At 42.3% G+C, this 24,147-nt stretch overlaps 1 protein-coding gene across 1 annotated transcript; it reads left to right on the top strand.

Moving 5' to 3' along the window:
• Positions 1–433: 433 nt before the first annotated feature.
• Positions 434–19,505, top strand: VNN2 (vanin 2; the record flags this gene model as incomplete). Its single annotated transcript, XM_080700465.1, has 7 exons — positions 434–646; positions 774–904; positions 4,596–4,788; positions 8,152–8,440; positions 10,123–10,496; positions 12,259–12,429; positions 19,329–19,505. The coding sequence occupies 7 exons, from the start codon at positions 434–436 to the stop codon at positions 19,503–19,505; spliced, it is 1,548 nt and encodes a 515-aa protein (XP_080556591.1).
• Positions 19,506–24,147: the final 4,642 nt, after the last annotated feature.

The following is a 24,147-nucleotide window of genomic DNA, read 5'->3' as shown; positions in this document are numbered from 1 at the left end:
TGTATGGTCATGTGCATGCATGTGTGTGTTACTGGGAATTAAACCCAGGAGCATTCTACTTCTGGCCTATATCCACAGCACTTTTTTTTTTTTTGCTTTGTTTTGTTTTGAAACAGGATCTTGCTAAGTTGCTAAGAGTCTCACTAAATTGCCGAGGGTGTCCTCAAACCTGCAATCCTCCTGTCTCAGCCTCCCAAGCATTGGGATTACAGGCATGCACCAACCCACTCCATTTAATCTTTGTAATTCTCTCTGATTACATTCATTGAACTGTGACATTTTTTCCCCTTCAGAACTGATCAGGCATGTTGTGCTCTTAAGATTATAAAATAAAAGCCCAATAGCTGGCAGCCAAATGTTGCATAAATTTTCTCCCCTCTATAAATACTACCTGAATGTTATTTCCACATTCAGAAATCACTTACCCTTAGCCATGATCACTTCCTCCATTCGAACCTCTGCAGCAGTTTTTGCCCTCATTACCCTGCATGCTGGTGCCCTGGACACATTCATAGCAGCCGTGTATGAACATGCAGTCATACTGCCAAGACAAACAGAAATACCTGTTTCTCAGGACCATGCCTTACGCCTCATGAATGAGAATATAGACATCCTAGGGAGAGCAATTGCTCAGGCAGCTAAGCAGGTACTCTGTTAATTTCTTCTGACTATAATTTAAGTGAGGGAACGGGAGCTGGTAAAAAAGACAGGAGTGTTGAATTGTGTATTTTGTACATAAAAAAACCAATTTTGATTTGTTTGTTTTTAAACAGGGTGCCCAGATCATCGTGACTCCGGAAGATGCTGTGTATGGATGGAAACTTACCAGGAAAACCATTTTCCCTTACCTGGAGGACATCCCAGACCCTCAGGTGAACTGGATTCCATGTCAGGACCCCCACAGGTATTTCAGCTAGCCTACTTGTTTGGGACAAAAAATGCTATTAATTTTCTAAAGTAATTTTCCAAAGCAAAATGCTTGACCTTTAATTCTCACATGTGTTATGTATATTATGGTTATATTTTTCTTGTTAGATTCTTTAAAATTCCACTTAAATATCACTTAATTTTTTGTGAGCCAGGCGTGGTGGCACACACTTGTAATCCCAGCATTTGGGAGGCTGAGACAGGAGTATTGCTGTTCGTGGCCAGCCTCAGCTACTACTTTGCAATTCAGTGAGACCCTGTTTCAAAATGAAGAATAAAAAAATAGGGCTGGGCGCGTTTCTCAGAAGTAGAATACTTCTGGGTTCCAAACCCAGTACTGCAAAAAAAAAAATCTTTTGTGATTGAATATCTTTATGAAATGTGGGGGAAATATGTAAACAGAGTACTTATTACAAGGAAAACTAAAGGAAGAAGATATCGTGAATAAAAATCGCAATGTAATTCTTAAAGTGGACAGTGTGTTGTGTCAGAGAAATAGTACAAGGTCTTCGGTTGAAGGGACCATATTTCAGTGTCATCAAGGCTATCTGTTCTGAAGTCTGCTTTCTAGGCAAAAAGATCTTACCATGGACTTCCTAGTGAATCATAAGACCTTTAAAACTGCATTTCCCAGCCTGGTGTGCTAGCTCATACTTGTAATCCCAGCACTTGGGAGGCTGAGACGGGAGGATCGTGCAGGTTAGAAGCCAGCCTCAGCTACTGAGTGAGGCTCTCAGCAACTTAGTGAGATCCTGTTTCCAAATAAAATATGAAAAAATAGGTCAGAATGTGAACTAGGGGTAGAAAGCCGCTGGGTTCCATCCCCAGTACCACCAAAAACAAAACAAAACAAAACAAAAAAAAAACCCTTGCATTTCCAAGCTAGGCACGGTGGTACATACCTATAATCCCAGTACTTGGGAGGCTGAGATAGGAGGGTTGCAGGTTCTAGACCAGCCTCAGCAACTTGGCAAGACCCTTGGCAACCTTGCAAGACCCTGTTTCAAAATAAGGGTTTGGAGTATAATTCAGAGGTACAATGTCCCTGGCTTCAATACCTGGGACCAAAAAAGAAAAAGAAAAACTTTTATCACTTCTCCAGATTCATGGAGCTAATCTCCCTGGAAAAGGTTACTTAGTTACCTTCTAATATAAAATATTCAGTAAGTGTAAGTACACAGTGCATTCATGAGTCCTGCAGTCCACGTTGGCTGGAAGACGATCGGTGGAGAAACAGGATGTGGGTTCTTGACCCCACCGATTAATCTCTCTTTCACACCCATCCTTTGCTGAATCACTTCTCCTCTTCTCTCTTCCTCTCAGGCTCTCTTTCCTTCCCTCAGTCTTCTACTGCACATTGAGTTTATTAAACATTACCTTGGCGTGTTTTGGTGGAGGATCATAGGTACTACACTTTTTCAGTCACGTCTGTGATTACGAAGTTTCTCTAAGGGTTTGGGGAACAGCTGTTTTGAGCTCTAGAAAGAGGGACTGCGTACAAGGGAGGAGATGAAGGATTACAGGGTGGTGGATATTTCCTTCTTCCTGTTCAACAGGATTTTTTTAAATTGGCTTTGTAAGAACCTGTCTTTTGTGAAGGAAAATAGGACAATAACTGAGTTCTAGATTTTTTGTTAAAAGCAATACACATTGCAAATTTGTGGAAAAGTCAAAGATCACAGTAGCCACAGGAGCTAGTGAAGGTTGGGGGAGCTCATTCCATATGGTTCCTAAGTGCCTTATTCATAATCCCAGAGTAGAAAGGACAAACTTTAACAAAAAATGGGCTTGCATCATTGCCCATCATAGGTATAGTTAATTCCACTAGAGGAATGAGTTTGAGCTTTCCAGACAGAGGGAGCATTGAAGGTGCAGAGGGTCGGAGGATGGAAATCAGCAATTTGCTTTTCCACATCTTAAATTTGTGCTGCCTTTTAGATGTCTAGATGGAGATATCTTCCTGGGAATTATATAGTCTGGCATGAGGACACCAGTTAGCTATGGAGATAGAAATTCAAAAGTCAATCTGGGCGTGGTGGTGCACGCTTGTAATCCCAGCATTTGGAAGGCTGAGACAGGAGTATCCAGGCTCGTGGCCAGTCTCAGCTACTTAGTGAGGCCCTTTGCAACTCATGAGACCCTGTTTCAAAATACAGAATAAAAAATAGGGCTTGGGGTGTAGCTCAGAGGTAGAATGCCCCCTGGGTTCCATCCTCAATACTGGAAAAAAAAAAAAAGAAAAGAAAAGAAGAGAAAAGAAAATCAAAAGTCAGCATACAGATGGTTGTTAACACCATGATGAGTTCACCTACAGACTGAGTTAGAGAAAAGAGCTGGTAAAAGGCTTGAGCTTTGAAAAAATCCCAGCATTTAGACTCAGAGGAAATGGAGGAAGGAACCAGCAAAGGTGGCAGAGAAGAGCAACTGATGAGCAGAACAAGAGCGTGTTTCCAGGACGGGGGAGTGAGCAGCTCTGTGAGCTGCTGCAGATAAGTCAGGCAAGATGAAGTAAGATGTGGAGTCACTGCTGGCACCAGGACGAGTTAAGATGACAGCAATGAAAATCAACCAGAGTGTGTCGAATGACGACGGACAGGAGGAACCGGGGATGGCAAAATGAGCAACTCTGTCAAAGAGATTCGCTGTTAAGGCAGAACTGAGAACTGAAACAGTATTTGAAAGGGCGTGTAGGGTCAAGAGAGGCTTTTATTTTATGTTGCCATCTGTGTGTGAGGGGACAGTGGGTGTGGTAGTACACGCCTATAATGCCAAGTACTTGGGAGTCAGAGACTGGAGGATCACAGGTTCCAGGCCAGTCTCAGTAAACTAGTGGGACCCTGTGTCAAAATAAAAACTAAAAAGGGCTGGGGTTGTAGTTAAGAGGCCAAATGCCTCTCAATCTCCACTAGAAGAAGAAGGAGGAGGAGGAGGAGGAGCAGAGGAGGAGGAGGAGGAGGAGGAGGAGCAGCAGAGTAGGAGGAGGAGGAGGAGGAGGAGGAGGAGGAGGAGGAGGAGGAGAACTCCTGGAGCAATAGATACAGTGTAGAAAATATTTATCAGGTTTAAATACAATCTGGTTTTTTTTGTGTGTGGGGGGGTCTGGGGGTGGAACCCAGGGGCATTCAACCTCCGAGCTACACCCCCTGCCCTATATTTTATTCTTTATTTTGAAACTGGGTCACACTGAGTTGCAGAGGGCCTCACTAGATAGCTGAGGCTGTCCGTGAACCTCTATCCTCTAGTCTCAGCCTCCCGAATGCTGGGATTACAAGCGTGCACCACCACGCCAGCTCAATCTGTGTTTTTTTAAAGTGTGAATTTTTTTGGTGGGGGAGAATACTAGGGATTGAACTCAGGCATTCTACCTCTGAGCTATACCCCCAACCCTGTTTTTATTCCTTATTTTGAAACAGAGTCTCGCTAAATTGTAGAGGGCCTCACTAAGTAGCTGAGAGTGGCCACAAACCCACGATCCTCCTGGCTCAGCTTCCCAGGTACTGGGATTACAAGGGTGCACCATATACTTAGTCTAAATACAATCTTTTCTACGAGTAGTTTTTCTATTGACTTCAGTTTTATATATAGGCCCTTGGTGTTGTTATTGTCTCTGTATGAAATGAGTTAAATACATTTAAAAATTCAAATGTCATTATTAAAATTTGATTTAGATTTGGTCACACACCAGTACAAGCAAGACTCAGCTGCCTAGCCAGGAACAACTCTATCTATGTGGTGGCAAATATCGGAGACAAAAAGCCATGTGATTCCCGTGACGCCGCGTGTCATCCTAATGGCTATTATCAATACAATACCAATGTGGTGTATGATGCAGAGGGAAAACTGGTGGCACGGTACCACAAGGTAAGAGAGGCAGATGTAGGAGATGAGGACGTGGAGCCAGATGTGTGGATGCAGACTGCGGTGTTTGGGAGTTTGAGCTTCATTCCCTAGATGACATGATCTTACTATATGTCATGATATATGACTATATAATGTCATCTACAGAATGATATGACTGGAGAGTTTTTAATGAAAATGAATAACAAAGAAAGTGGCATTTTAGGAAAAAAAAACATGTAGAACAAGACCTGTTAGAAACTATTACAATGGGCCAGAATTGCGATGAAAACAATCATAATATTGTACATAAAACAATACATAATATTAATGCAAAGGATACAAAGGTGACTGTAATGTGGACCCCACTTAATACTTAAATGGTATGAAGATATTTCAAGATTACACAAATCAGTTTCACATAGTTTAATTTCTTTATCAAATTACAAAAATATTTTTTTTCTTTTCTTTTCCTTTCTTTTCTTTCCTTTTCTTTTCTTTTCTTTTCCTTTTTTTGCAAACCTGGGGATGGAACCCAGGGGCATTAGCCCTCCGAGCTATACCTCCTGCCCTATTTTTTATTCTTTATTTTGAAACCGGGTCTCACTGAGTTGCAGAGGGCCTCACTAAGTAGCTGAGGCTGTCTGCTAACCATGATCCTCTGGTCTCAGCCTCCCTAATGCTGGGATTACAAGTGTGCGCTGCCACGCCCAGCTAATATTTTTATTTTCTATACCAGTTAATTTAATTACTTTGTTATAGATTTAAAATCAAACCATAGAGTTTTTACCTTTAACTCTGAATTTAAAAAAAAAAAAAAGAAAGTGAGCCAGGCATGATGGTGCACACTTGTAATCCCAGCATTTGGGTGACTGAGACCAGAGGATGGTGCTTTGCAGACTGCCTCAGCTACTGAGTGAGGCCCTCCGCAACTTAGTGAGACCCTGTTTCAAAATAAAGACTAAAATAACAGGGCAGGAGGTGTAGCTCAGACGTCAAATGTCCCTGAGTTCCATCCCCAGACCCGGAAAAAAAAAAAAAAAAAAGGAAAGTGATCCTTAAGTCACACTTCTACACTAAACTGAGTAGGGACAGAGCCTGGCCTTTTAAACCGGCATGCAATTTGCAGTCAGGGTGATTGTCCCTTGATATTTTTTTCTAAGCACCTTAAATTGTAGACTTAAAATATTTTCAGGGAGAAGTTATTTCCTGGGAGTTAAAACACAGATATTAAGAATAATGATATTAAACCAGTGATATTGAAATGATTTTGTTTATGTATACCTACTAGAAAAATTTTGTTGTTGTTGTTTTGGTGGTACTGGGGTTCCTGGAAGCCCTTCTACCTCCGGGCTACACTCCCAGACCTATTTTTACATTTTTTTTTTTTTTTTTTTTGGAAGCAGGGTCTCCTAAGCCAGCGCACGCGGCTGGCTTTGAACCTACGTGATCCTCCTGTCTCTGCCTCCCAAGCACGGGGATTACAAGTGTGCGCCACCACACTTGGCTACTAGAAAAAATTTTAAATTTGATTTCTCAATATATGTAGGTAAATAAAATACAATTTCAAAACTTTTTTTTATAACTGTGGGTTTTGATGACTTCATATGTAATTAAACTATTATCATTTCTTCTCAAAATGTGTCTTATATTAGGAATAGAAATGTCGCTCTTTCATTTTGTTTAGATTAGTTTGCATTATTCATGTTATCTTTTTTATTATTAGCAGTAGTATCTATTGATGCAAAAGCTGTGTGTGTGTGTGTGTGTGTGTGTGTGTGTGTGTGTTATTGAGGAATGAGCCCAGGGGCATTCTATCTCTGAGCTACACTCCAAACCCTTTTTACATTCTGTATTTTCTTTTTTTCTTCCTTTCTTTTTTTTTTTTTTTTTTTTTGGGTGGTACTGGGGTTCCTGAAAACCCTTCTACTTCCGGGCTACACTCCCAGACCTATTTTATATTTTTATTTGGAGACAGGGTCTCTTAAACCAGGGAGGCTGGCTTTGAACCAGCACGATCCTCCTGTTTCTGCCTCTCAAGCGCAGGGATTACAAACTTGAGCCACCACATCCGGTGTTTTATTCTGTATTTGAAACAAGTTTGCAGAGGGCCTCACTGAGTTGCCAAGGCTGGCTGCGAACCTTTGATCCTTCTGTCTCAGCTTCCCAAGTATTAGGATTACAAGCATGTGCTACCATGCCCAGGTGGCAAAAGCCATTTCAAAGCTATCTTTCCTCCCATTCTGCAAATGTTGGTTTAGTTCACAGTGGTTACATGATTGGCCAATTCATTTCACCAGGTCCAAGTGCACTACAGGACAGCCCAGTGGGTGTGGGCAGGTTTGAATGGGACTTGCAGGCATCCTGTCTAAGTTGAGGTCCACGCTCTTCCCTCAGGATACCTTGAGGAACATTCATGACTTCTGACATGTGGGCTTAATGGAAGTAGTATTATTGATCAATTCTTAAAATGCTATAGTAAAATTCAATTTCTTTCTTTTATTAGAAAATAAATTTAGAACAAGGCATGGTAGTAGAGGTCTATAATCTTAGTACTTGAGATGCTGAGATAATTTGAGGACAGCTTCAGCAATACAGAGAGACTCTCAGAAACTGAACGAGTCCCTGTTTCACAACAAAAATATGAGAAGGGCTGAGGGTGTACCTCAGAGGTAGAATGCCTCTGTGTTCAATCCCCAGTACCACAAAAAGAAAAAAAAAAGCAAGAGAAAGAAAGAAAAAACAAGGAAAGGAAGGAAGGAAGGAAGGAAGGAAGGAAGGAAGGAAGGAAGGAAAAAGAAACTTGGAGACGCTTGTGTAGTCTCTTCAATCCTTAACATTCCTGGTCTTGCAGATCTTTGTATTAACTATTGACCCTGATGATCAGATTAAGTTAGTTGTTTTGATTTTTACCTAGAAAGGAATTGGAGATAATTAAAGAATATTCCTTCTGAACAGTAATTTTAAAAGCTGGGTAAGGATTCCTGAGATTAGTTTAGATAGAACATGATGAAGCAAGAGGGATGAGGTCTTCATCCGACTCCTACGTGTTTACCGTGTATCTATTGTGTTTCCAGGTACCAGGAATTTCAGGGAGAACAATGCACGTCTTCATCTTTTAAGAAGCCCTCAGTCTTGGGGCCCATGGGGAGGGATTTGGCTCTTAAGCGGGGGTGGGGGGCAAAAGAGGAGAGAGGTACTCCGGGCATCTGTTGCTTGCTCCTCAACACTCCTTTGGAAATGTTCATCACATGCAAATTCATTCACTTTCCAGGAGATTTTCTGTCGTCCACCATAGCCACATTTTTTACTAATTTTGGGGGGGGGTGGGAGTCATCTCTTCCATAAACAAGGCTTTACTAGTGATTGTCTATGTATTTATTATAGTACCACCTCTACTGGGAGTTTCAGTTTGATGTCCCCCAAAAACCAGAGATGGTGACTTTCAACACTACATTTGGAAAGTTCGGCATTTTCACGTGCTTTGATATACTCTTCCACGATCCTGCAGTTACCCTGGTGGAAGACTTCCAAGTGGATACTGTTCTGTTTCCCACATCTTGGATGAATGTTTTGCCTTTTTTGACAGCGATTGAGTTCCATTCGGCTTGGGCGATGGGAATGCGTGTTAATCTGCTTGCAGCCAACACACACCATGTCAGCCTGAAGATGACAGGTAAACCCATAGCCAGGTGAGGTGTGTTGCTTTCACTTCTCTAACAGAGAAACTACGGCCTCAGACATGATCTGTCTTATTTTTTTTTGCTTTCTTATTGAAACCCTCACTCAATTTGCCATCCTTCTATAATAAGAAAGCTAATACTTGATTATAATAGCTATGGCCATGCTAAAACATTTATGTGTACAACTTGGGTAACTATTACAATTCTACGTGATAGTTATTATTATATATTTTTTCGGGTCTGGGGATGGAACCCAGGGGCGTTTGACCTCCGAGCTACACCCCCTGCCCTATTTTTTATTCTTTATTTTTGAAACCGGGTCTCACTGAGTTGCAGAGGGCCTCACTAAGAAGCTGAGGCTGTCCGCGAACCGCGATCCTCCAGGTCTCAGCCTCCCGAATGCTGGGATTACAAGCGTGCGCCACCATGCCTGGCTCTGCGTGATAGGTATTAACATCCCAATTTACTGATTAGAAATTTGAGACAGAAGCCAGGCATGGTGGCACACGCTTGTAATTCTGAATTTGGGAGACTGAGACGAGAGGAACGCAGGTTTGAGGACAGCCTCATAGAGTAGTGAGACTCATCAATATAGGGAGACCCAGTTTCAAAATAAAAAAGCAGTAGGGCTGGAGGTGTAGCTTAGGGGTAGAGTGCTCCTGAGTTCAATCCCCAGTACTATAAAAAAAAAAAAAAGAAGGAAAAGAAAAGAAAAAAAATAAGACAGAGATTACAGATCACTTGTCAAAGGTGATGCAGGTAGCAAGTAACCAGGCAGGGACCTGAATAGAGGTGTGCTCTGAACTGGCAAGGGCACAGCATCATATTATTTATGCATTGCCATAAAACAAGTTACTTTAAAAGTTAAAAGTAAACATGGCTTAAAACATCCACCATTTGTCATCTCCCAGTTTCTGTTCACCAGGAGGCTGGCAGTGGCCTAGCAGGGTGATTCTAGCTCAGACCACATTCTCGGGTAGCATCCAGCTGGTGGCCAGGCCAGCACATCATTTGCAAGTGTTTCTGTGTCTGGGGTGGCTGGCGCACATAGCCACTGGCAGGAACTCTCAGTTGCTCATGACTGTTGACAGGAGGCCTTTGTTTCTTTGTTCTCTTTCCAGTGGGCTGGATGATAAGTTAACCTCATGACACTGAGTCTGGAATGGTGGTGCATGCCTGTAATCTTAGTACTTGGGAGGTTGAGGCAGGAGGATGACAGGTTTGACACCAGCCTCAAAAAGTTATGGAGGCCTTTTGCAACTTAGTGATACCTTTAAGAAAAAAAACAATAAAATAGAGCTGGGGGCATAGCTCAGAGGCAGAGTATACCTGGGTTGAATCCCCAGTGCCAGTGAATGAATGAATAAATGAATGAATGAAGCCTCATTGTACGGCAGCTCTCTTCCCCCAGGGTAAGTGATGAGAGAGAGACAGACAGATATGAAGAGACAGAGACAGGCAGAAAGAAGCCATCTTTCTATTTTTGACCAATTATCACCTCACTTCTTCTATGTTCTGCTCATTTGGGGAGTCACTAGGTCCAGCATAAGGGAATTAGACCCCGTCATTGGAGAAAGGTGTGTTGAAGAGCTTGTGGACATTGTGTGTGTGTGTGTGTGTGTGTGTGTGTGTATTATTGTTGTTGTTGCTAACAAGACTGGTCTTTCATTCCCAGGGAGTGGAATCTATGCACCTCACTCTCCCAAAGTGTCCCATTATGACATGAAAACAGACTCGGGAAAGCTCCTTCTGTCGGAGGTGGATGTGCACCCCCGGCTCTCTCCTGCCTACCCGACGACCGTGAACTGGAGCGCCTACGCCACCACCATCAAACCCTTCCCAGTGCAGAGCAAAACTTTCGGGGGATTTATTTCCCGGGATGAATTCAACTTCACAGAGCTGGTTGAAAATCGAGGGAATCTGACGGTCTGTCAAAAAGAGTTATGCTGTCATTTAAGCTACACAATGCTAGAAAAAGAAGAGAATGAAGTGTATGTTCTGGGAGCTTTTACAGGATTTCACGGCAGTAGGAGAAAAGAGTACTGGCAGGTAATCTCAGCTTAGTTAAAGCAATGTTAGGTGTCACTACATTCTAGGTTAACTTTTTATATTTGCTTCAGGAAACCAAGTATTTTATCTTGGAATGGCTCCATGCAAGGACAGTAACACACACACACACACACACACACACACACACACACACACTGATCAAATATGAAATTTGCCATAAGAATTAATAATTTTTAATTTCTTGCTTTGAACACATAAAAAATACCTGACTACAAAGACATTCTATTTGACACCTGAACTACTTTAAATATTGTGGCAAAAATCCAGAAGTCTTCCTTAACTAGGTTTTCTCAATCTAAATATAAAGCCTTATTATTTTTTTTCCCTTTCCTTCTCTTCCTCTCTCTCTCTCTCTCTCTCTCTCTGTCTCTCTGTCTCTCTTTCTCTCTTTCTTTCTTTCTTCTTTCCTTCCTTCTCTGTACTATGAATAGAATCCAGTGGCATTTTACCTCCAAGCTAAACCTTCAGATCTTTTTATTTTTTGTTTTGAACATGTCTCGCTAGGTTGCTGAGGCTGATGAACCAGGAATCCCTCCTCCTCCTCCTTTTTTTTTTTTTTTTTTTTTTTTTTTGCGATACTGGGGATTGAACCCAGGGGCATTCTACCTCCAAGTTACACCCCCCAGCCATACTTTTTATTCTTTATTTTGAAACAGGGTCTTACTGAGTTGTAAAGGGCTTCACTAAGTAGCTGAGGCTGGCTGTGAACCGCAATTCTCCTATCTGAGCCTCCCAAATGCTGGGATTACAAGCATGTGCCATCACATCCAGCTAGGAATCTCTCCTTCTAATGAGATGTCCTAATCTTTTTTTTTTCCCCTTCAGATGACAAATTCTAAAGATGGGAACTTTTTATAGTGCATTGGCTATGACTTTGCTCTGTTTGTGTGTGTGGTGCTGGGTATTGAATCCAGGGGCACTGACTTCCAAGTTACACCCCCTACTCTATTTTTATTTTGAAACAGGGTGTTTCTAAGTAGCCGAGGGTCTCACTGAGTTGCCGAGGCTGACCTTGAACCAGGGATCCTCCTATTGCATGTTTCCTAGTACTTGGATGACAGGCCTGGGGCCCCACACCCAGCTTGTATTTGCCTTTTTAAATACTCCATGCCTTATTGTCTTCTTCTAAAGAAAATGATACGGAAAGAGAGGTAAGGTTCAGAGGTGGTCACTGTAAAGTTGGGGCAGGGCTGAGAGCTAGGAGGCGGAGCCCTGCGATTCCGGACACCAGGCCTCCCGCCCCGGAAGAGAGAGTTCAGAGAGGACCGGGAGAGGGAGGGAGGCATTCTCCCGCTGGCCACCGGCCCCCGCGGCCACGCGGGGGCTGGGGGTTGACCCCCCACGAATAAAGCCTCTCGTAACTTATTATGGATCTCGGCGTGTCTCTATGCTAATGGGGCACACCCGCATTTCTACAATCTTACAGTCACAATTTAGTTTTCCTTTTGGCATTAGTATTATTATTGTCTAAAGGGTTTCAATGGCATCATCTGATACACCAATTAATGGTTTAATTCTAAACTGACTTCTTTTTTAAAATCGACTTGCTATCTATGAAGCGGGTTGCTTCCTAAATCATTTCACATGTTCAAGGAAGCAGAAAATTATAAGAAATATGATCTAAATCTCTCTGTGGGGAAAGGGATTTTTACCCTGCTAGGGTTAAAAACCAAGTCAACAGTTCTAGGGCGAGTACCTGAGACGTTGGCCATTGTGTTTTGCCTGCATTTGTCCCACACAGGTATGTACGATGCTAAAGTGCAAAGCGACTAGTCTGAAAACTTGTGGGCAGCCAGTAGAAACTGCTTCTACCAGATTTGAAACGTTCTCCCTCAGTGGTACGTTTGGAACAGAGTATGTGTTCCCTGAAATGCTACTTTCTGAAATTCAACTGTCACCTGGAAAATTGGAGGTAAGAGCATTTAAAGGGCGTTCTCATCTTCTCTGTTCTGTGAAGCCAGAAGAAAAAGACTGTGGCAACTGCTATAGCAGCTGTTATCAGTTACCCTTTGCTGAGTAATAAACTTCCTTAAAGCCTAGTGCTTTAAACAATAGCCTCTGTTTAACTCTGGTTTTACAGGTTGTCAATTTGAACTGGGAAAGGCTGTTTTTCAAGCTTGAGATGGGTTTGGCTGATGTGGGCTGGGCTCCCTGTGTCTGCCAGTAGCTACTGGGTTGTTGGAGCTGACTGGTTTGAGATGGTTTTTTCTTGAACCCCTGGGATGACTGAGGCCATCTCTTCTTGTGATATCTCTCTCTCTCTCTCTCTCTCTCTCTCTCTCTCTCTCTGTGTGTGTGTGTGTGTGTGTGTGTGTGTGTGTTACTGAGAATTGAACCCAGAGGCAATCTACCCCTGAACTATACCCCTAGACAGGTTAGTTAGTTTTGTTTTGAAACAGGATCTCACTGGGTTACTGAGAGTTTTGCTAAATTGCTGAAACTGACCTCTAGTCTATGATCCTCCTGTCTCAGCCTCCCAAGTGCTGGAATTACAGGTGTGTACCACCACACCTGGCACTTGTTCACATTTTAGTTGAATGAGTCCAAGAGCATCAAAGCCAAAGGCCACAATGGAGAAGTTCTTTGCAGCTCTCAGCTTGCATATCACAATGTCATCAACCACAGCAAGTCAGGGTATATTCAAGTTGTTGAGAAATAAATGACTCAGACCTCTCAGTGGGAAGAACTGTAATTCCACACTGCAAAAGGGCAGTGATAAAGGAGGAGAAATTTTTGTGACCATGTTTCTAGTTTATGCTAACTCATTCAAAAGTGATCTCTCTTTCTTCCTTTCTTTCTTTCTTTCTTTCTTTCTTTCTTTCTTTCTTTCTTTCTTTCTTTCTTTCTCTCTTCTTTCTTTCTTTCTTTCTTTTCATGGTACTGGGGATTGAACCCAGAAGCATTCTACCCCTGAGCTACACCCCGGCCTTATTTTTTTCCCCTCTGGTACCGGGGATGGAACCCAGGGGCATTGCACCTCCGAGTTACACCCCAGCCCTATTTTTTAGTTAGTTAGTTAGTTAGTTTGTTTATTTATTTATTTATTTATTTATTTATTTATTTATTTATTTTGCAGGTCTGGGGATGGAACCCAGGGGCATTCTACCTCTGAGATACACCCCCTGTCCTATTTTTTCTTCTTTATTTTTTGAAACAGGGTCTCACTGAGGTGCAAAGGGCCTCACTAGTAGCTGAGGCTGTCCACGAACTGCGATCCTCCAGTATCAGTCTCTCAAATGTTGGGATTTCAAGTGTGCACCACCATGCCTGGCTGTCTTTTTATTTTTGAAACAGGGTCTCACTGAGTTGCCAAGGGCCTCGCTAAGTAGCTGAGGCTGGCCGCAAAGCCATGCTTCTTCTGTCTCAGCCTCCCAAGTACTAGGATTACAAGTGTGCACCACCATGCCCAGCTAAGTGATGATATTTCACTGGAATAATACAATAGCATAACTAGAATCTATGAGTTCCAGTATTCACTGAAGGTTTTTTGTTTATAGACAATAATTTTCTTTTGTCACAGGTAGAGAAAAGCTGAAAGTCAGATATTTATTTCACAAAGTGAGTGCTGTAGCCAATTAATTCACAAAATAAGCTACTCTTTAATCAGAATGATGACTAGGTTTAAATCTGCTGGTATATAACATGCACACACATAGACATGCACACACAAATACACATACCTATTAATGCCTTCACTGTGTTATGGCAAACAGTAGCAGGGTTTCAGTAACAAGAATGGAATATTCTATAAAGGGAAATTAGAATAGATGTCAATTCATAGAAGGCAGTCCTCAAAGAAGTTTTTTAAATTGTAGATTGCTATCTTGGTGGTACACACTTGTAATCCCATTAATTGGGAGGCTGTGACAGGAGGATTGCTGGAGCCAGCCAGCAAAAATACAGGTTCTGAAGAGAGGCGTGAGGATGAAGAATTTAACTCTAAGAATTTGATTCTCAGAATATTTAATTTATTTTAACGTGGGGGGGGGCGCCAGCCCATTATCTCTACTGGCCGACCCCTGCTCCTGGGTCAATATTTCTACTGGTCGACGACTATGCCTGGGTCAGTATTCTCTATTGCGCGCCACTGGGTTTGTTTTTCCAGAGGTATTTATACAGTCACAGGTCAATCAACATCCTTGTGCTACCACCACCAGAATACAATAGAGACCAATACAAAGCACATACATTACAGATAGGTTAATAAGTACCCTCGTGCCATCACCATCTGATCTTCTCCCAGACCTTCTACTCTGAACTTTCCATGACCCCAAACCTTGTTGACTCTGGGTGAAGGACAGGCAGCTGAGTCAGAAACATTAATCTAGGGGAAAGCCTTAATGGCTCCCCACAGAGAATCATGAGTTTTTGGCCAGCCTCAGCTACTTAGTGAGTTCCTCTACAACTTAGTGAGACCCTATTTCAAATTAAAGAATAAAAAATAGGGATGGGGGTATGCTTGGAGGTAGAATGCCCTTAGGTTCAATCCCCAGGACTGCAACATAAATAAATAAATAAATAAATAAATAAATAAATAAATAAAAATTAAAAAAAATTGCAAGCTGAGTAGGGCGTGGTGGCGCACACTTGTAATCCCCGTGCTTGGGAGGCTGAGACAGGAGGATTGTGTAGGTTCGAAGCCAGCCTCAGCTGGCTTAAGAGACCCTATTTCCAAATAAAACATAAAATAAGTCTGGGAGTGTAGCCTGGAGGTAGAAGTCCCTGGCTTCCATCCCCAGGACCACCAGAAACAAACAAAGAAACAAACAAAATTGCAATTTTTAAGTGCAGTGATGTATGCCTGTAATCCTAGTAATGGGAGGCTGAGACAGGAGGATCACAGTTTCAAGGCCAGCCTCAGCCACTTACAAAGATCCTGTTTTTAAAAAAAAAAGCAAAACTGCCGGGTATAGTGGTGCACACTTGTAATCTCAGTGCTTGGGAGGCTGAGACAGGAGGATCACACAAGTTCGAAGCCAGCCTCCGCTTCTTAGTGAGGCTCTCAGCAACTTAGACCCTGTTTCCAAATAAGAAAATAGGGCTGCGGGTGTAGCCCAGAGGTAGAATGCCCCTGGATTTTATCCCCAGTACCATCCAAAACAACAACAACAACAACAACAACAACAACAACAACAACAACAACGAAAATAGATGGCAGATTGTTTATTTCATATGTCTATACATTTTTATATTATCAGGTTGAAAAATGTATTTGTAAAACTACTTAATCCTCTGAAGTCAATAGTAAGAAAACAGGAATCCTTGGCTTTTATAGAACCTGGTTAGGTAAACTCTCCAAGAAAATTGCCACTGGAATAAAAGCTTAAAACCTTTTATACAAAAGTTATGATCAGACATGAAGTGTAGAGCCTGGAGCCAAATTCCTGTAGTTAAAAGGCAATAAAAATTTAAAAAATAATAAATTCCAGATGGATCAAAGATTTAAAAAATAAAAAAATAAAAAATAAAAGGCTTCTGGTGAGCATAGATGGAAGAAATAAGCATAGATGAACTGAAAATACCTTCAGTTGTCTCAACCAGAAAGGGGAAAGCAGTGTCACAGTTAGACGTAGGGATGCACGAAGTCTAGCCACATGATGCATCCTGCAAGCCCTGAGCCAACAGGCACACAGGCTCATTTTCTGTGTACTACACTCACAATTTTGCTTTGTTGTGCATTCATAGAAGTCTTTCTCTCCATGAGGAATTTTTAAAGTACAACTGAGTATTAACCCCATGAAACCACCTCATCCAAGGAAAAAGGGGGGGGGGGGAGGCAGGAGCTTTTCAGAGCAGGTTAAAGGTCCACAGCTGGAAAGGCTATTTCACTCTCACTGTGCAGTTAGAGTGTAATATATGAAGAAGCCACATGGAGATAGAAAAGGAATTTGGAAGTTTCAAAAAAATTAATCCATAATCACCTTCTTTCTCCCTTCTTTTTTAAAGAACATTTTCATCCCCAAATGATTTCAGACATTACGGAACAGTTAGAGAAAGATACAAGAGAGTCAATGTTCACGTGGCTAACGCATAGTATTTGTAGAGCTCAACCATAGTCTTTGCAGTTCTCTGGGGATCATGCTGTTTCTCATCTCTGGCTCCTCATTCTTGGATTGGAGGGAAAGAGGGAGGGAGGAAAAGAGGGAGGACACTTATCCTTTAAATTAAGCACTTAAAATATAATTATCATTTGGATCCTGCCTTGCCTACTCCAGCTCATTTTTAGAAAGAGAAATGAGATAGAGATTGCAACAGACCAAAAAGGATATTAAAAAAGCTATTGGCAGCCAACAAACAGGTCATTGATATAACAATTCCCAGAAGGGAAGACCTCAGTCTAGTGTCCAGGTGTTCATTTTACCAGTGCAGTCAAGGTACCATTCCCTAAAGCTATTTGGCTCTAAAGAATAGATACTTACAAAGTCACAAGATGAGTAAAAGAGCACCAACTCGTTACTTTTGAAAATAGATTTACTTTGCTTGAGAACAATGAACCACCACTCCAAGAAGGCTCTTAACTGGCAAGTCCTCTCAAGAGTCCAAATGATGGGTCAAGCCATTTATTTTGTGAGCACAGAATTAAAACCAAAGGGATTGGGAGGGCGTTCATGGAGATTACTAGGAAGTCATGGCGTCTGAGACCCTGCATGTTTCTCCCTTTTTAGGGTTGATGACCTAAAGACCATGAAGGAGGAGGATGCCTACTTTTCTTTAAAAGAGCCAAACACACAGCAAAAAAAAATTCTTGTTTTTTAAATTTATTTCTCTAGCAGCCTTGCAAAGCATGACTGCTCTGCTATTATTTCTAGAGAAACAGGTTAGAATATTGTAGATGACAAATGTTTTACACTAGTCATGCTCACATGTCTTTTTGAGTTTCACTGACTGATGAACAACACTCCCTGAGCAAACATTTGCTCATTATCTTTGAGGATCACAATTGAAGAAATTTCAACACACTTATTGCATATCTTTTCTCCTCTTCCTCCTAATTTTATGCTAACAGGATAGAGTATTGCTGACCACACCTACAAATGTCGAAACATCTTGTCCTAACACCTTAGGTAACTCAGGCCTCTTGTCAAAATTACTGGCAGGGTTTGGTCTCAGCGAATAACTAGTTAGGTAACCTTGGGCAAGTCACTTAACCTTTGAATTCTCTGCATATAGGAGAGAATACTTTCCTTATTGATTTGGTTAGTATCAAATATGATAATGCACAGGAAGCTACTTTGTGATGTGAAGCATACCAATTATTTTCTAGGATATTTAGTTACTTTCTTTTTCCAAGTATAAAGTGTCTGTTTCCTCAGTTGCAGATTTCTTTTCTGTCTAAACTGTCTTTCCCACAGCTGAAGGGCTTATTTTCTTTAATTCTTCTTCAATCTGTTGTCTGTCAATTTCCTTTTATTCCTTTTCATTCAGTTACTCTCCATACATTTGGAGAGTCTGGTCATTTGTGGCTTTCATTTTCTGATCCCCACCTTTATCTAATCATATGGCTTATTCTTTTCTTCATCAATCTTTATCTTTACTCAATGGTCTATGAGTTAAAGGGCTGGCACCCAGGGTCGCAGCACTATTGGGACATCCTGGAACTTTTAGGTGGTAGGGTCTAATAAGAGGTCCTCAAGGCAGTGTGGGGAGGAACACACCTTGAAGGGGATTATAAGACTTTAACCTCTTCTTCCTCTCTGCTCCTGGGATCTATGATTTAAGGAGTTTTGCTCCATCATGAATTTCTACCAGAATGTATTGCTTTATCAGAGGCCTAAAGGAATGACTGTTCTCTCCCAACTCAGTCTTGGACTAAAAATTCCAAAAGTATGAGCCAGAATAAAATGTTCTGTTTTACAAGTTAATTACCTCAGGTATTTTGTTATAGTAGCCAGAAGCTGACTAACATAGCTGATGTAACAACCACCTGTCACGTTTTCTGGAGATTTAACAATATGTTCTTGTGAGCCTATGTCTTGCTGGCTCCAACACCACTGGGTCTAGCTAAACTAGAGTGACAAGGCACATTGCCTACACCTGTCACACACATTCTATCCCAGAGTGAGCCTCTGATGCTTAGATTTCTACTTCCCACAATGTCTGTGCCGTACAGTTCCAGGGAGAAATTTCTAACTGTTTCCCAGGTTGTGTCCCACCATGGGAAGCCAGCCAGTCTAGCCTTTTCTTCTGATACCTCCTAAACACGTCTCCATTTTCCTCTCTAATATACCAGTATACAGATTTCATTATATTTAGAATCTGCTAAGTTTTACTACCAACTTTTAAGCTTCTTGAGGGACAAGTGTGATGTTTACTTGTCTAGTTCCTGGTTTTCTTACACATAACTGGACCCAATGATTTGTTCCTGCTGCTGATTGACATTTCATTAATGGTTTGAGATTAAAATTTGAGATTCAAATCTTGGGCTTTGTTAAATTACTCCAAGTTTCATTAGCATGTGAAAGAGCTGTTCCTCCCTCTCCAAGCAGGTAGGACTTGACTGTCCACTGTATCTAGGGTGGGTTCAAAATCATTAGTAGCTTGCAATTTGTATTTGTTTGTTTGTTTGTTTGTTTGTTTTTGGTTGTACTGGGGTTCTGGGAAGCCCTTCTACCTCTGGGCTACACTCCCAGACCTATTTTTATTTTTTTATTTGGAAACAGGGTCTCTTAAGCCAGCACGGCTGGCTTTGAACCTGCGAGATCCTCCTGTCTCCTCTTCCCAAGCGCTGGGATTACAAGAGTGTGCCACCATATTTGGCTTGCAATGTGTATTTGAATACAGCTGACTGTCCTTTCCCTACTTTTTCTCTAGGTACTAAAAGATGGGCGTTTGGTAAACAAGAACGGATCTTCCGGACCCCTCCTTACGGTGTCACTGTTTGGGAGGTGGTACGCCAAAGATTCACTTCACAGCTCATGCACTGGCAGGCGTGCTTCCCTCACTTACCTGCTGATATCCACATTACTAATGATTTACAAAGTATTATAATGATACTGGATATCTCTATCATTTTTGCATTATATATTTTGCTAAATATGTTTATCAGATGCCCACATAATACTTTGATAGCTATCTCAGTAGCAAAAACCTATTTAATTCCTATTAACCTATATAATTCCTATTTTCTTTCTTTTTTTTTCAACCTTTTTGATTACTCTGAAACCTTGCAGTGTGGTATAATGGAAAAAATGTGGGTGTTTGGGTCAGAAAAATGAGTCTCAAACCTAATAAGCTCTGGCCTTCTCTGCTGTGACACCATGTGTGTGAGGGAGAACAAGGAGTTCCAGGGCCACTGCACACAGAACTGTATCCTTGTTTCCTCGAAGAGAACAGTAACAATGAGAACTGAGAAGCTGAAGGCTGAATTCCCTTTGGCATTAAAGATCTTTGAACTCACCTACTTCTTTTATTTTTCTTTCTTTCTTTTTTTTTTTTTTTTGGTAGTATTAGGGACACCCCAGACCTATTTTATATTTTTATTTGGAAACAGGGTCTTCACTTAGCTGCGGAGAGCCTCACTAAGCTGCTGAGGCTGGCTTCAAAACTGTGATTCTTCTTTCTTAGCCTCCCAAGTCCAGTTTTGTCATTTATAAATTAATTTTTTTAATGGTACTAAGAGTAGAACCCAGGGACTTTTCTACCTCCGGGCTATACTCCCAGACCTATTTTATACTTTATTTGGAAACAGGGTCTCACTAAGTTGCTGAGAGGCTCACTAAGTAGCTGAGGCTGGCTTCGAAACTGTGTGATCCTCCTATCTCAGCCTCCCAAGTGCTGGAATTACAAGCGTAGCCACCACGCCTGGCTTTTATAAATTAATTTTAATAGTCGGGTGTGGTAGTTCAGAACTTCTTATAATAAGATCATTTTATATGGTAATTTTAATTTTTAATATTATAAATAATTAGAATTAATGGAAACAATTTAGGATACTGCCAATTTTAAGACTCAGATATGTTGTTTGATGCTATCTAACAGGGTCCTTGGTTTTTCTTTTTCTTTCTTTCTTTTTTCTTGGGGGGGGGGTGGCACTGGAGTTCCTGGAAGCCCTTCTACCTCCGAGCTACACTCCCAGACCTATTTTTACATTTTTATTTGGAAACAGGGTCTCCTAAGCCAGAGCGCATGGCTGGCTTCGAACCTGCGCGATCCTCCTGTCTCTGCCTCCCAAGCACGGGGATTACAAGCGTGTGCCACCACGCCCGGCTCTTTATTCTTTTTTTTTTTTTTTTTTTTTAATTTTCCAGTGAGACGGGCGTGGTGACACACGCTTGTAATCCCCGCGCTTGGGAGGCTGAGACAGGAGGATCATGCAGGTTCGAAGCCAGCCTCAGCTACTTAGTTAGGCTCTCAGCAACTTAGTGAGACCCTGTTTCCATATAAAATATAAAATGGGTCTGGGAGTATAGCCCAGAGGTAGAAAGCCTCTAGGTTCCACTCCCAGTGCCACCAAAAAAAAAAAAAAAAAAAAATTCCAGTGAGTCTTATGATAAATTAAATCATGTTTTAGCGTCTCAGGCAGGAATCACCATGTGCCCATTATCACTCTGGGAGAAGGACAGAGAATCAGGGAGAGGTGGGATAGAGCCAGTTTAGATTGTCCCCGGAAACATGCTTTCTACCCGGCAGTCAACTTGGGTTGGGACTCAAGAAGTTCTAGTCTGGTTCTGACTGGGGAAGTGGCTGTCAACAGGGACAGTCTTTCAGGCACCAAGAAGAACAAAATTGTGTCATTTGCAGAGAAATGGATGAAACTGGAGAATATTATGTTACGTGAGATTAGTTGGTCACAAAAAGTGAATGTTCAGATGTTTTCCTTCATATGTGGGAGCCAGGGAGAAATTGGGACACAGGAGGGACTCCAGACAAAGGAAGAGAAATCCTAGCGGAGTGAGGGGGGACCTCACTGAGGGAGCTGGGAAGGGGGAGGGAGACTTGAAGCGGAAACACCTCCATGGATGTGATGTACATATACCATTTTATCAGTGCCAATCACAATGTGATGGGTAGGAGAAGAGAGTGGGTGGGAACCGGGAGAAGGCTCACTGAGTGCTGCGTGCATGCATGTGCGCCTTTATACCTCGGAACTTCATCATGAGGTATGGTTACAATTCACCAATTAAAAAACAGGGAGACAGTCTTGCAGTTCTTGATTCTGGTCACGATGATGTCTTATGCCCTCGTTCGACCCCTGAAGAAGTACCCAGCCCAATATCATGAGCACTTTTTTTTAATCTAGAAAAATGATAGTTCGTATGTCTCCTAGAATTGTGTACAAACTTTAAATACCCAGAGTAATTAGTGAGCCACTGAGTTTTTTTTTTTAAACAATTTAAAGTAGAGATAACAAGCAGGGTGTGGTGATGCATGCCCGCAATTCTAGTACTTGGGAAGCTGAGACAGGAGTAATGCAGGCTCAAAAAGAGCCTCAGCAATTTAGCAAGGCCCTCAGAAACTTAAAAAGAACCTGTTTCAAAAAAAAAAAAAAACACCCCCCCCCAAAAAAAAAGCACTGAGGATGTGTGGCTTAAAGATAGAACCCTCTGTGTTCAATCACTAGCAACACACACACACACACACACACACACACACACACACACACACGAGATGAAATATTTGAAGTTTAGAAGGGAAAATGGGAAATTTCATAGACAATTTTATGAGGCTACATGGTACAATTATAGAACTGGATTTTACTGTCCTATTCTTGGCACTCTACCTTATAAAACGTATCTTTTAAGTGGCTTTGTCTTTTCACTTTTCATCACTTTATTCATCTCCATTTAGCCTGCCCTTTTCTTATCTATGATCAGGAGGTTGACCATTGAATTTCTGGGTTACAGGTAAGGTATTATTTACTAGAAGTAAATCAGGAAAGGAAAAGCTAAATAAATCTAAGACATAATTATATAAATATTAATCTGTTTTAAAATCAAAGAAAACAGATTTTGCAGAAAAAATGTGAAGCCTAAATTATCTTACTTTCTACAAACTTTACATCCATTATAAACTGTCACAACCCTTATGGCATTGTGTTAGCAGCCTCATTTTACAGATAAGAACAGGGAAGTTCAGAGATCTGGACAGGATTCCCAAGACTGATAGAACTATTAAGTGGAGAACTTATTAATGAGTAGAGTATTTACTTATTAAACTCTAGTTCAACTGACTCAGAACCCTGGGGCCTACTGAACACACAATATTACCACCAAATTAACATAGCTACTTTGTGCTCCTTTAGAATCTTGTATGTTTTACTATTAAAATCATCATATGCTAGCCAGGTGTGGTGGAGCACACTTGTAATTCCAGTACTTGGGAGGTTGAGGCAGGAGGATTTCAGGATTATGGCCAGCTTGAACAAATCAATGAGGCCTTGTGCATGCATCACTATGCCCCGATAATCAGAGCTTCTTGAGGACATGAACTATGTTGACTCATCTTTGATGTAGTTCTCATGTACATCTCAGTTCCTGGAACAAAGCTGCTGAATGAATCAAGAAAATCAATAAGAACAGAAAAGTAGGCAGTACCTAGGATGAGTGTTGGCTCTGTGTTTAAGCCATTATAGTTCTAGAGATCCTACTAGATGGAATGAAAACCTTTGATTGTTCAGATCACATCTGTAATATAACCATACATTTATTCAAATTTAAGTATTTTAAGCTGGGTGAGGTGGCACAAGCCTGTAATTCTAGTGGTGAGGAGGCTGAGAAAAAAGAAGCACAAATTTGAGGCCAGCCTCAGCAATTTAGGGATAATCTCAGCAATTTAGTGAAATCCTGTTTAAAAATAAAAAACAAAAAGGAACCCAGTGTGGTGGCACACACCTGTAATTCCAGTACTTGGGAGGCCAAGATAGAAAAATCTAAGGTTCGGGGCTAGGCTGGTGCTGGGGCCAGCGAGGCCAGCATCGGAGCCTGCCGTGAGGCAAGGCCGGTACTGGGGCCTCCGAGGCCGGGATTGGAGCCTGCCGAGGAGTTAGACCGGAGCTGGGGCCAGTGAGGCTGGCATTGGAGCCTGTCGTGAGGCAAGGCCAGTGCTGGGGCCTCCGAGGCCGGGATCGGAGCCTGCCTTGAGGCAAGGCTGGTACTGGGGCCTCTGAGGCCAGGATAAGAGCCTGCCGAGGGGTTAGGCCGGTGCTGGGGCCAGCGAGGCCGGCATCGGAGCCTGCCGTGAGGCAAGGCCAGTACTAGGGCCTCCGAGGCCGGGATTGGAGCCTGCCGGGGTTAGGCCGGAGCTGGGGCCAGCGAGGCTGGCATCGGAGCCTGCCTTGAGGCAAGGCCGGTACTGGGGCCTCCGAGGCCAGGATAACAGCCTGCCGAAGGGTTAGACCGGTGCTGGGGCCAGCGAGGCTGGCATCGGAGCCTGCCGTGAGGCAAGGCCAGCATCGGAGCCTGCCGTGAGGCATGGCCAGTGCTGGGGCCTCCAAGGCCGGGATCGGAACCTGCCAAGGGGTTAGGCCGGTGCTGGGGCCAGCGAGGCCAGCATCGGAGCCTGCCGTGAGGCAAGGCCGGTACTGGGGCCTCCAATGCCGGGATTGGAGCCTGCTGAGGTGATAGGCCGGAGCTGGGGCCAGCGAGGCCGGCTTCGGAGCCTGCCGTGAGGCAAGGCTGGTGCTGGGGCCTCC

The sequence above is a fragment of the Muscardinus avellanarius genome (assembly GCF_963383645.1).
Source record: "Muscardinus avellanarius genome assembly, chromosome: 8".
In the NCBI taxonomy this organism is placed as follows: Eukaryota; Metazoa; Chordata; class Mammalia; order Rodentia; family Gliridae; genus Muscardinus; species Muscardinus avellanarius.
This window is presented reverse-complemented; position numbering and strand designations above follow the sequence as displayed.